Consider the following 13,565-nt stretch of genomic DNA (forward strand, 5'->3'; position numbering starts at 1 on the left):
CAATGGCATCTATCTTAATTGAATTGTCCACAAAATCAGGGAGATATTGGGGGGTTTTATGGATGAAAACAATATCTCTGTTAAAGTTGTACATTACAATTTATCCTGTGCCGTTACTCCTGTGGTGTGATAATTCTGCAGATGGGGTCTTGTTTATAAGGGTATTGTACCATGGGTGCACTCATACTCATTCATTGTGAAACTAAGGCAGGAATAAGGAGGGGCTGCTGAGTATATTACTTTGCATGTAAAGAAAATGATTACTCTTTGATAATGTACATAAAATGCATTTTTGCTCTTGATTGCAAACACATGTTCTAGCATGTATACGTGACCATCATCACAATCACTCAGCGCTCACATCTGACCTGTAGCTGGTACAAGTAATACGACAGAAGAACAAGTACCTTTGAGATGCCCAAAGCCTGAATCGGACGCTGGTGCGCACTCAAGCTTGGCACATGCTTACTGTACACTGACTGTGTGTATACACCCCTTCCCATTCCGCCACTGAATTCATGGTTGTTGTCAGGGTCCTTTGCGCTCGAAGATAAATTGGACGTTGCTGCTTTTACTGGCGTATAGATTGGTTCTGGGCATGCGTACAGCGATTTTACCTAAAATACAACACTTATTGGTATTTACGTTCCTTAGTAAATCAGGGTCATAATCGTCCCCACCTGCAGCGCCCATTGCAGGGCGTGATGTAATAGTGGTAAGGCTGTTTAGTTTTGGCCATTGTCTCAAGGAATCAGCAGATTGTCTTAGCTTTTCATGGATGCCAAGGCAGCTGTGTTCTCTATTAAAGTAATGTAGAAGTTGCTCAATGCATGCTGCCATAATTCTCTCCCACGCTGCAAGCTACTGTTTTTGATCAATTAATAAACTGCACAAGTATGTTATAATGTATAATGTTCTTTTTACTCTATATACCTGTTTACATATCTAAAATTAAGCATTTCCATTTATGTTACTTCCTTTAAGCATATAGATGTCTGATAAATAGATTGCTGTATGTTTGCTTAATATCATGACTTCCAACCAATCATAACACATATTTATCTCTGCATCTCGAAGCCGAAGGTGACGTGAATCCTTTTATTATATTTTCCAGCTAAACACCATGTTAATGGCAATTCGATGGTTGAACCTTTCCCCGAAGGGACGCAGATGGCAATATTTGGTAAGTGATTGAAAATATTTTTCTCTAGAAAAGATCAACTTCAAGTCTCAAAAGTTCCATCATGATAGAAAATTATTTATAGGGGAGCGATATGTCTGAAATAAATGATCTCATTTTACTCCTATAAATAATCTTGAGTGTAGGAGAACATTAGAGCACATTTGTCCAACCAAGGCCTGTGCACCGAGCGGTTTTCACCTGAGACACCAAGTTTCAACGTTTCGTTGTTCTGGAACCCCAGGATCTCAGATCCTGAGTCCCACTAGGAGATGTCAACATATCTATACATGGAAATTAGGCATTATCAATTAATTAAGCTGGGTACACACTACACAGTTTCCATCCACTAATCGGCTCAACCAGCCGACATACGACCGCTCGTTCAAAAGTCGGGTCAGTGTGTGCAGTGACACGATGGTCGAAAGTCTGCCCAAATGGACGATTGTCGCCTCACTTGGTTGGTCGTACCGTTTAATATTTTCGTTAGAATCTCGTTTCCGTTGTGTAGTGTGTATAAACTTCCGACCGATCCACAACAGTGAGTACGAAATTACAGTCATTGCTCAAGACAACATGGTTGTAAAAAGTCACTAAAGGGACGTCCGCTCTTCCCTTTATCGTCCTAAACAAGGCTAGTGTGTATACAGTCCATGGACCGAGCGATCGGACCATCGATCGGATGCAAAATCGCTCAGCATAAAAAGTTGGTTGAAATTTCTGTAGTGTGTACCCAGCTTAAGTTGACAACTGAAACCAGTTTCATGATGAAAGTAGGATAGTCTTAAGATCCTTAGTTTAGGCCAAAGTGTAGACTAGACAAATATTTTCTTAGGTTTAATATTTGCTTATTAATAATATTGTAGTGTACAGTAACCGTGCTGCCTATTCACAGCATGGCTTAATCAATGTTTGTAATTAAATAAATGAAATACAAATAACAATGACAAAAGAAGGGTAATAAAATAAATCCTGCCTGCAGACACTGTACTTTCATGTTGGTCCAGTAGTTAAGAGTAGATATATAATAAGTTTAGTACATTTGTTTTGTTTTTTTGTAAAAAAAAAATTATATATGAATTAAAAATGCATAATTGGGGCTTCTGTAAAAGATAAAAACTCTGGTTGAAAATTAAAAACAATTAACAAAATGTCTAAAAGGGGACTAGTACATGTAGAAGTTTAATAATTGATGTTTGAATGTAAATGGGTGCACTGTGCTTAGATAGCAGAAATAAGAGAGGAAGAAAACAACAATAGAGTACATATTATATGATATATATTGTATACCCTAACAAGGCCCTAACTACCATAGGTTTTGCAGTGTTTCTCAACTCCAGTCCTCAGGACCCACTTACAGTGCAGGATTGCCAGGTGACCAGTGACATAATTCCACCTGCTACACTGTGTCAGTGAGTAATGAATACACCTGTGCTCCAGCAAGGAGATATGGAAAACATGTACTGCTAGGGGGTCCCTAGGACTGGAGTTGGTTTTGAGGATAAGCTTTCCTTGGGCGGTAGTTGGGCTATTACAAAATCTGATTCACAGCAATTTCCTAGGGCTCTCCTAGTATTTCACACTGATACTGGGGGAGGGGGGGCTGCTCGTCCAGGAAGACTCCCTGAAATTGGGAAGCCTCCCAGACGTTCCGGCAGTGTGGGCAAGAATGATTCCATTCAACACAAAGGGTATTAAACAATGGTGATTAAGTGCTGCCCAACCAGTTTCGTGTGCACCCTTCCTCAGAGCGCCCCAAGTCCCTCCTTGTCTGCTCCATGGACTGAAATCTTGAGCGCAACAAATACAAATGGTGCGGGTACATTTATGGTGGTGGATTCACGGAGGTGAAATCTGCTTTTCCCAGTTTGCAAGATTCTAATCCTTCAGATGCCGACTCACTGCGCCCCCTCCGCTTTGCCCCCTATATTTATGTTTTTAAACAGGCCTTGCAGTCAGTAGACAGCACAGTAGTGTTGCAGTTAAAGCCAGCTTTGACAATTTGTCCTATAGACGGGTAGATTGCCCTGTTGGGACATAGGGGTAACTGCACCCTGAATTCATTTTTCCGAGAGCCGCAGCCCCCGGCATATTCAGCTGATAATAGTGCAACTAGCTAGAAATGTTTTCCACAGGCGGGGTTGACCCCACAGACCAATAAGACGCCATAAACTGTTTTATTGCAGCTTCCTATTGGTCAGCACCATCAAACCCCTCCTCTCCCACCCTTCGCTGGTGGTTTAAAACAGCCAAAGGGAAAAACACTTTCAGGGTTCAGTTCCTGGGGCCCAGCAAATGGAAACAACATCACCAGTTCATTGTATTATTAAATAGGAGTGCTCATTTAATAAGCCCATCGGCTGGAAAAAAAAACCCAGGTCAAATTTTTGTTACAATCTGCCCCTGGTTATACAAGTTACACAATTGGTTTGAAATCAAGTCTGAACCTATTTGAAATGTGGTAAATAAAAGTCATTTGTTCCCACTCGCCGGTAAAATCTCTCCCCAGAGAGGACTGCAAGGTATTTATATAGCTGAATATACAAACACATCTGCCGTCCAGAAACTGCTTCCAATGCTCATTGTGTGACTTCTTATTCTGCAATAAATCTAGATATTTTTCCACTTACTGTAATATTTGTGTATTCTAACAGAATATCGCCAGTGATTCATTATCCAGACCCTGGAGAGGCAATACATAACTGCAATGTCTAACTCACAATCATGCTGGATAAGAGTCCCTCTCTTGCTCACTCTGCAATACTACACGTGTGCATAATTAACCTGGGCTTTTCAACATCAAGTCATTATTTCTGGTGTAATAGTAAAACTACTCACCTCTTTATTTTATAAATACTTGTTTAATGTCTCAATCAGTTTTTGGCAATTTGTTTGGAATTTGCAAACTGATTGTTAAGCTCTTATATGTGTTTTAAACCACCTTTTAACGATTTTAGTGTTAACAACAAAATCACAAACACCGAATGTATTTCCAACATAAGAGTCAACTGTTGATTAAAATTGGATTTGGTCAAATTACCTTCATAGTTAAAGGATATCTTTAATGGGCTGTTAGAACACTATCTAAAATTGGCTACTTTTATTTTCTTTGTTAAAAGTGCCAATTTATCCTAAGGATGAGATCTGTGCTACTCTTAAACGTTACAAGCATTTAAAATAATAGTTTTTTTTATCTACTACGTGGAAAAATGTGGCGTAATACCATTTATTCTGTAGCTGGAGAGATGTTGATTGCAAGGCCTGCAGAGTACTAACAGTAGGTCTTTTCATCGGGAATGGAATAATAGAGGGTTTAAAACATACTTGTCAACTGTAGAAGTCTTCTGGGTCAGGTGTGTGTGTGTGTGTGTGTGTGTGTGTGTGTGTGTGTGTGTGTGTGTGTGTGTGTGTGTGTGTGTGTGTGTGTGTGTGTGTGTGTGTGTGTGTGTGTGTAATAAAGAAAACTTCAAAATAAACACCTTGCCTGTCCGGCACTAACTAAACACAAGTCGTTCCTGACTGTCAAATTATAAAAGAAAACATTACAATTATCAGCCTTTCTCCTATAGAGACCATACAGTCCCTTCCTCCAGAAATATCAGAGAGATGGGGGCTGATTACACTGACATCCTTTTAAACACACCTTACAGGTACAACCATCAATCAGTCTGCTTTCATACTAGAAGATCCGGCCTGGGCTTTATAAATGGAGCTCACCCTTCTCTCTCCATTTATACCCCAGGGACCCTTACCAGCTTTTCCTAAAGATGAACACAAAAGGAACACTTGGAGGCTCTGAACAAAAGTTCCTCAACAACGCATCTGTATTGACTAGTTGTGCACCAGGTGAACTGTAAATTTAAATTTTGCAATGCTATAAGCTATCTGAAGATTCTGGCTTTTATTTGCAAACACCCATTTAAAAAGAGCACGATCTGTTACCAGTTTAAGCTGTCTGCCCAAGAGGTAATATCTTAGTGTGTCTAATGCCCACTTAATGGCCAACACTTCCTGTTCCACGGTGGCGTACTTCATTTCATGTTCATTGAGTTTTCTATTTAAATTATAGGGTGCTCCTCCTCTCTGTTTTGGGACAATACAGCACCTACTCCTACATCTGAGACATCCGTCTGTACGGCAAATTCGTAGGAAAAATCTGGCGTTTTTAACACAGGCTGTTAATGCAAGATAAGCTTCTTCTGCTCCATGGTTCCCAGCTGTTCTAATACACCCTCAGCCCTTTTTGTCATTTAGTACAAAAGCTCATTACAAATGGCTATGTGGGGGTACGAAAGCCTATCACCAGGTTCTAAGAACTTTCACATTTTCTCTGACATTTATTAGGGTGGGGTCTTTTAACTGTTCTGATGCAGTCACCTCAAGGGTAGACATTAGGTCTGCAGCTTCTCCTCCCTTGTGGGAGGAGCTGAACTTTGACCCTCATCATTCGCTATTTCCGTAGTCATACTACAAACTGAAATGCCTCTGGCAGTTCGCTGGACACCCACTTGCAGCGGACCATCCGTGCAGTCAAATGGCTCTATACCATTCACGCCTGAGAACAAATGGGATTTTCCAAAAATGGGGAAAATCTCTCCCTATTACAGCATCATGTACCAAGAAAGGGATCAAACCAACCTTAACAACAGACGACAAGAGCTCTCAATATTCACCGCAGTCGGGTGTCACCATGTGTACAAGTTACACCAACAGCTGTTCGCTGGAATTTTGAGGATTTTACTAACCCCGCTTTCACAAGGATAGTTAATCTTCCTGAGTCTAACAATGCCTCTGTCTGGTTTTCCTCCATAAAAATTACGCACATTTGTTTAAAGACATTCTGCGATATTCAGAGGCAGCATTACATTGCATGGGTTCTTGAACAACTAGGCAATAACATGTCCTGGCTTACGACACCTAAAACATTTTAGTACCTTATTGTCAAGTCTTTTGTGTGACGGTGACCTTCCTGGCCCCCCTGACCAGTCTCTATGCCTAGTGCCAACTCTTCATTTTTACATCCTCTTAACCGCCCAGTACCCTCTTCCGACGGAACAGTCTTACCAGATGTTACTGAAGTTCACTGTCGCGTGTCTAAGGGCACTGCGGTGCAGACAGTAGTTCCTCTGACGCCAGATACCTCACCACCATCTCCACCAACTTGTCAGCTGTCTGAGGGTCCCTGTGGCTCACCCACTTGTGCAAACCCATGGACAGAGACCTCAAATAAGGGTTCATGGCAACTCATTTCAACAGGACCCTTAATGTCTGTGGCTGTAACCATTTCTTGGTCAGGTGGATAAGGTTGTGCCTTTGTGAACGAGGAGGAGTTTCCATGGAGTAAGCCCAGCAGTGCACTCATCGTGCTTAAGTAGACAGCATAACTCCCAGGTGAGTCAGGATTTCAGCTTCTCGTAGTCCTGATCATCTTCAGTTCTTAAATCAAAGTAAAGCTTTAAGAGGTTCTTCTGCAAGAAAAGGTGCCAGCAGGCCGGCCCACTGTTCTTTAGGCCAACGCTTTCTTTCCAAGCTCAAGCAGACTGGCTTCCTGTAGGTTTCTCAAGGCTGCTGCTCTCAACATGCGCAGATCTCATGCCCGCATTCTCTACTAAGTTGTAGCTGGAATAGTTGTCATCTTTTGGGGTAGAGTAGTGTACAGCAGCCGAGAAATCACACAAATCCAAGGTTTGGTAGAACTGGTCTCAGACAGTTTTATTAAGCTGAAAAAATAAAGAAAATTTCAAAATTTCAATTTCAAAATAAACACCTTGCCTGTCCGGCACTAACTAAACACAAGTCGTTCCTGACTGTTAAACTATAAAAGAAAACTCATTAGTCCCTTCCCCCAGGCAGATTAGAGAAATTGAGACTGATCACACTGACGTCTTTTAAACACATTTTACAGGTGCAACCGTGCATCAGCTGTCATACTGGAAGACCAGAAGACCTGGACTGGGCCATATAAATGGAGCCCATCCTTCTCTCTCCATTTATACCCCAGGGACCTTTACCAGCTTTGCCTAAAGCTGAACACACTCTTTGGGAATCTCCTTTGCACAAAACAATTTCCCTGGGATTTTAAAACATGCAGGTCAGGAACCTGGGGCAAACATACATCTGTACAACGATCAGCTACAACATCAAGCCACTGACAAGTGAAGTGAATAACATTGATTATCTCATTGCAATGGTATCTTTCAATGGTTGGATATATGAGGCAGCAAGTGACAGTCAGTACTTGCAGTTGATGTGTTGTAAGTAGGAAAATGGGCAACGGTAAGGATTTGAGCGACTTTGACAAGGGCCCAACTGTGATGGCTAGATGACTGGGTCAGAGCATCTTCAAAAAAGCTAGTCTTGTGTTCCTAGTATGCAGTGGTTAATTATTACTAAAAGTGGTCCAAGGAAGGACAACCTGTGACAGGATGATGGGTGCTCAAGACTCATTGATGTGCGTGGAGAGCGAAGGTTAGCCCATCTGGTCCAATCCACCAGAAGATCTAATGTAGCATAATTTGCTGAAAAAGTTAATGTTGGCTATGATAGAAAGGTGTCAGAACACACAGGGCATCGCAGCTGGCTGCATATGGGGCTGCGTAACTGCAGACCAGTCAGAGTGCTCATGCTGACCCTTGTCCACTAACAAAAGCGTCAAAACTGGACCATGGAGCATTGGAAGAAGGTGATCTGGTCTGATCAATCACATTTTCTCATACATCATGTGGACGGCCAGATGCATCGGTGTTATTTTACCTGGAAAAAGATGGCTCTGGGCAATGTTCTGCTGGGAAACCTTGGGTGCTGGCATTCATGTGGATGTTACTTTGACACGTACCACCTACCTAAACATTGTTGAAGACCAAGTACACCCCTTCATGGCAACGGTATTACCTAATAGCATTGGCCTCTTTCAGCAAGATAATTGTTCAGAAATGGCTTTAGGAACATTACAAGGTCTTGACTTCAAATTCCCCAGATCTCAATCAGATTGTGCATTTTTGGGATGTGATGGAAAAACAAGTCTGAGCCCCGGAGGCCGCAACTCGCAACTCACAGGACTTCAAGGTTCTGCTGCTAATATCTTAGTGTCAGACACCATAGAACATGTGGTGACATGAGGGGGACCTACTAATTATGTGTATGTGTATATATATAATATTCAGTCCCTGTGCAAAAAAACTGTAGTGGCAATATCATACTTGCCTATGTTTTTGGGGCATGATGGAGGCAATGTGGCGACACTCAGATACGCTGCTTAGCACGGTTCACCTGTGTATTAACATAGTGCACTATATTTTTCCTCCTCTCTGCTTTTTATATTTATGGTCTTTTAGCTGTTGTGTATGAACTGTGGGGGCCAGTCTTTGCACTACTTTATGTTTGCACCTGGAAATTGTTCCAGAATTTTAGTGTCATTTTTCTTTTCCACTTCTGCCAATCCTTCTCTGATAAAAGGGTTTCATGTAGGAGAAGCAATACATTGGATGTATGAACATCATTTTATACCCAGGTGCGTTCGACACCACGGTCTACCTGTACACGTTTGATAGGAGCCTAACCTCTCTATTGTGTGCAGTTAAGGACCCGCAAAATTGCAAATGATGGATGAAAAATTTGTCCTAGTTGAAGTGTAGGGCTTTTGTTATGTTTCCAGGCGGAGAATTCAAGTCCTATTGTAGGGAGGACAAGGAGGTCCGTCTACCTGTAAAAATTGGAATACCTCCCTAAAGGCGCCTTCTTCATCCCCGCCAAGTCATTGAAATAATCCTGTCCTACAAAATGAATTCTTGTTTTTTTGGTAGGGGTGTATTCCTGGGAATTCTCCCTGACCTGTCCATGGGGTAAATGTATCAAGCTCCGATTTTGCAAATCCAGCAATTTTCTCGGGAGAGTTGAAACACGCTGATGTATCAACCTGAGATTTCATGTAAAATCGCCAGAGATGTGTTTCTGTCAAATTCGCTATTTTCGGAATCGTTAGAGATCAAACTCCCGACTGTTTGCCACTCTAGCTATACAAGTCTCAAATGTTTGAAGCTGCGATTAAGTAAACTCTCCTGAGTTTGCTTTAAAAATCACCAGATACAACATGCTGCATCCTAGCAGCGTGATCAGTAAACACATGACTGTTACACTGTCCTGTCTTTAGAGCCGGAGGTCCGGCGGCTGTCAAAAGTTTAAAAATAGATTAAAAGTTTTTTTGTTTTTTTTAAAAAGCGAGGACCCCCCCGCCCCAGCACTATTAACCCTAGTGCTACCAGACTACTGCTAGTTACGTGAAAATCGGGGAAAAATTTGCCTGGGGTCCCCTGATTTTCACATAACCTGCATTAAACAAACCAGCCAGGGTGGGTGGCACTATGGCTACATGAAAAACAGACAGTTTATTTAACTTATGTGCAAAATAGAAAACTAGTTTTCACCCCTTGCATTGCAACATGGTTTTGTCTAGGAGACTTAAGCAAGAAATTTCTACATTACAAACACCAGCAATTTCAGTACGGGTTTGTAGACTTTTTGTATCCACTGTGTGCTTAATAGTAGAAATAGTTACTATTATTTTTAATTTCAGGAATGCAATAAAGCTCAGAGTAACATTGTATATTTAGGATGTTCTTTATATTGTTTCTACAGCAGCTGAAACACAATATAAAACATGTTTGTAGAAGTGCAGTGAAATTAATAAATATTGACTTTTTCAATAAACAGTTACCAGACATATAAGCTTGTTTACGTGAGTTTAAGGAATCATTTGGTGGCAAATTAATAGCAAATTTGCAATTCGAACAATTACTCCAGATTAATTACTTTTTTGTTTCTAAAAAAAATGAAAATAAAATTCAGACGCTTAAAAGCCAACTGCGTGCTCCCCACTGACGAGAATAGATGAAAACAGAATTAGGACGGACTGCAGCGTCAAACTAATAATGTCAAATTACCCCCCGAACAGAGTTGGATCTAGAACTTGTTTCATTTAACGTAATGAAGGCTGAGTAATTACACTGGGAACGTGGTCACACTGTGATAATGCGCTAATTTATCACTTGGAAAAACATTTAACAGCTACGATGGACTACAGGCCCTGAGCCTGCCCCAATGTTGGCGTGATAAGTCATTCTGTCGCTAACAACTCAATTATTAACAGATACAATTGTGCCTCTAGACTGATCTGGTCATGTAGAGCTTGTAGCAGAAACTACTGTACTGTTTGCTGTCTCTATAGCCAAGCAACATTGTCCGGGACCAGGCGCGGGCTGACGGATGTCAGCTCGGGGGGGCACACGCCACACAGGCGGCCGCATCACATTGATATTACTTCCGGGGAGCGGGCGACCCTAACAGCCGTGACTCTGAGCGGCCCGGGGGGCCGATGCCCCCCTGCCCCCTGGCCCAGCCCGCCCCTGTCTGGGACAGAGGTGTGGTTCACCAGTTGTTGTGGAGCCAGCATGCTGACTAGTGTGGAACTACAGTTCCCAGCATGCCTTGACAGTGTTTTTTTTGGTCCAAAGCATCTGGTGAGGCAAGGGTTGACCAAGTTTAGCTCAGTATACTAGTCCTCCTACATGGTGGCACAGACTTATTCCATCCAGCATTCAGCATGGATTGTTCTATCTTTATTACAAAGCAGTAAAAATATGAGCAATGCACGTCCTTGTGTAGCTATTTAAAAAAGCCCTCATCGTCACTGACAATTATGATTATATAAACCATGCTGGTGTGCTCACAATTGTGGAATAGCCTACGTCACGAAGTGGAAACAACGCTTCATATCTCCAGCACGTGGCAGAGAATAAAAACAGCTTTTGTTACGGACTTGATTAAATATATATATAACCATTACTTCATTGTACTGGTAAGTGTCTCTTTCTTTGAGTAAATGTATTGTTTCTCCTCAGGGGCAAATGCAGGGTTTGTAGAGGGGGGTTTCCACACTATGCTTCCAGCGGGCGCGACCATAGTGCATGGGGGCTTGGCTATAATTTTAGAGAGTGCTTGGCTGCTCTCCAACTCTTCCTATTCCCATAATATACATGGGTAATGCTGTGTGCACTACTGTTAGGTGCATGCAGCTCTCCCTTTTCAAGCAGAGCCGTGTGAAGCTGAGGCAGGGTCCAGCCACCTTAATTATACAGTGCCCCAGGCTTGGAGGGGGGTTTCCAGGCACTAGGACCCCCTCGGTTTGCCTATGCAATTATTTTGTTAATTGTTAAAAGTGTTTATAAAGATTTAAAATATATATATATATATATATATATATATATATATATATATATATATATATTTCTTGAAGGAGAAGTGACAGTTGGGAGTGGTTGGTGGTTGCCGGGGGTGACAGTGGGGAGTGGTTGGTGGTTGAGGCCTGGGCTAGGCCCAAATGCATGACAAGAACCTTTATAACACCTTAAGTAGCTTGATTTGACTAGAATGCATGAGTATCATGCACGGGTTAACTTGTATAATATAAATGTCTAGTGGCGTGTGTTAGTCTGTCTGTGTGTGTGTGGAAAAAATAAAACCAAGCTGCAGCGCCACCTGCTGGGCGGAATTATACACTGACCTACTAAATTCTTAGTGTGTGTGGAAAAAAAAATTCAGAAAGGGCTGAAATTTAGTATACTAAGATGTTTTTAATTTGGTAATTGTTAAAAGTGTTTATAAAGATTTTAAAAAAATATATATATATTTCTTGAAGGAGAAGTGACAGTTGGGAGTGGTTGGTGGTTGCCGGGGGTGACAGTTGGGAGTGGTTGGTGGTTGCCGGGGGTGACAGTGGGGAGTGGTTGGTGGTTGCCGGGGCTGACAGAGTGAGAGGAGTGTGATACTCAGGACCGCTGAGAGAGATCCCTGTGTCTGGATAGACATCTGGATAGATGTGGCGATGAAAATGAAGGATGAGGTGATGGAGACGAATGATGAGGTGGTGACATGTTGACAAAACCACGTTAAAAAAGGGCGCTTACGTCGGGAAGTAACGCTCTTCCCCTGAGGAGGCCTGGGCTAGGCCCAAATGCATGACAAGAACCTTTTTAACACCTGAAGTAGCTTGATTTGACTAGAATGCATGAGTATCATGCACGGGTTAACTTGTGTATTATATTATGTAAAGCGCTGCCCATGTGGTGCTGAATAGATAAAAGATAATAATAACAATCTTGATATTTCATCTGCATCAGTGATAGGCGACATGATCCACATCAGGGGCCAGATGGGGTGGCCCTCTAACCTTCACAAGGGCCACGCATCACCCTTAAGCCATACTTGCCTACTTTCAATAGGCGACGTCCGGGAGAGGGGTGTGACTAATGGGTGGGAGGGAACGGGGCGCCTCAGATTGCGTCATTTTGGATTTTCTGTGCATCGCGTCATTTTAACAAGGGAATTCCAAGATGCAGGAGAAATGTCAGCTCTCGCGGGAGCCCGGTTGACTGACCCGAATTTCGGGAGTCTCCTGGACTTTCCAGGAGAGTTGTCAAGTATGCCTTAAGCTCAGTAATAAGGTGAGACATTTAACCAAAGAAAGAGACACCTATCTGTAATAACATTTCAGTAAGCATTTCACACATGTGTTACAGATATAACAAACACATCTGACAGTAAATCAGGAAGGAGCCGGGGGGCCGCAATGCTGGTGCTACAAAGCGTCTTTGTTATTTAGTGGTATAAATACAGGAGATGTCATGAATACAGGAGAAAACATTGCGGTAACTGATTCAAAGGTAACGGTGCAGAATTTGTGCCCATAGCAACCAACTCGTTTCTAACTCATCCTCATCTGATGTGGTTTGTAAAATGAATGCAAAATGTAGCTGACAAACGACGGGATCTGATTGGTCGCTCTGGCTGACAGCACTCGCACGGTCACCTATGCACCTCTGTGTTTTTCTGCATTTACACCAGATATGAAAAGATTAGACATGCAGGGACCACCAAAGATTTCTTGTTCATTTTATAGTTTACTTTCATTAAAGCATTATTTTTATACATCAGCGTAATGTACGTCTCTATCTTCTCCTCCGCAGCATGTGTGCCTCCTCTGCCCGCCCTCCTCCACAGCTGTAGGGAAGCGTTCGTCCATAGAGCACGTGTATACAGAACGTGTACTTATAAACACAGTCAGATAACATGTTAGCATGTCTTACTCAGCAGAGACGAGGAATACTGGTGTGAACCTAGGCCTTAGGCCACCTCAGGTACTGTCGCTATGGCAACCAGATGAAGACGGTGGAGCAGCCATTTTGTTCAGGAACAATACAATATACGTTACAGGAGGCTCAGCAGATTACACTGAAGTCACTAGATTTACTGAAATAAAGTCAGGGACATTTTTCTTACAGCCTGATTTGTCACGCTGTAAACCACACACTGACTTTCACTGTATACAGTG

At 42.2% G+C, this 13,565-nt stretch overlaps 1 protein-coding gene across 5 annotated transcripts in view; it reads left to right on the forward strand.

Moving 5' to 3' along the window:
• Positions 1 to 13,565, forward strand: part of MSRA (methionine sulfoxide reductase A) — a 249,494-nt gene that overhangs the window by 123,962 nt on the left and 111,967 nt on the right. For all 5 annotated transcript variants that reach the window (XM_075201201.1, XM_075201203.1, XM_075201204.1 and 2 more), the window contains one exon: positions 1,115 to 1,183. In XM_075201201.1, the coding sequence (XP_075057302.1) occupies positions 1,115 to 1,183 (69 nt within the window). The remainder of the gene's footprint in view (positions 1 to 1,114; positions 1,184 to 13,565) is intronic.

Source organism: Mixophyes fleayi, chromosome 3, assembly GCF_038048845.1.
Source record: "Mixophyes fleayi isolate aMixFle1 chromosome 3, aMixFle1.hap1, whole genome shotgun sequence".
Lineage (NCBI taxonomy): Eukaryota > Metazoa > Chordata > Amphibia > Anura > Limnodynastidae > Mixophyes > Mixophyes fleayi.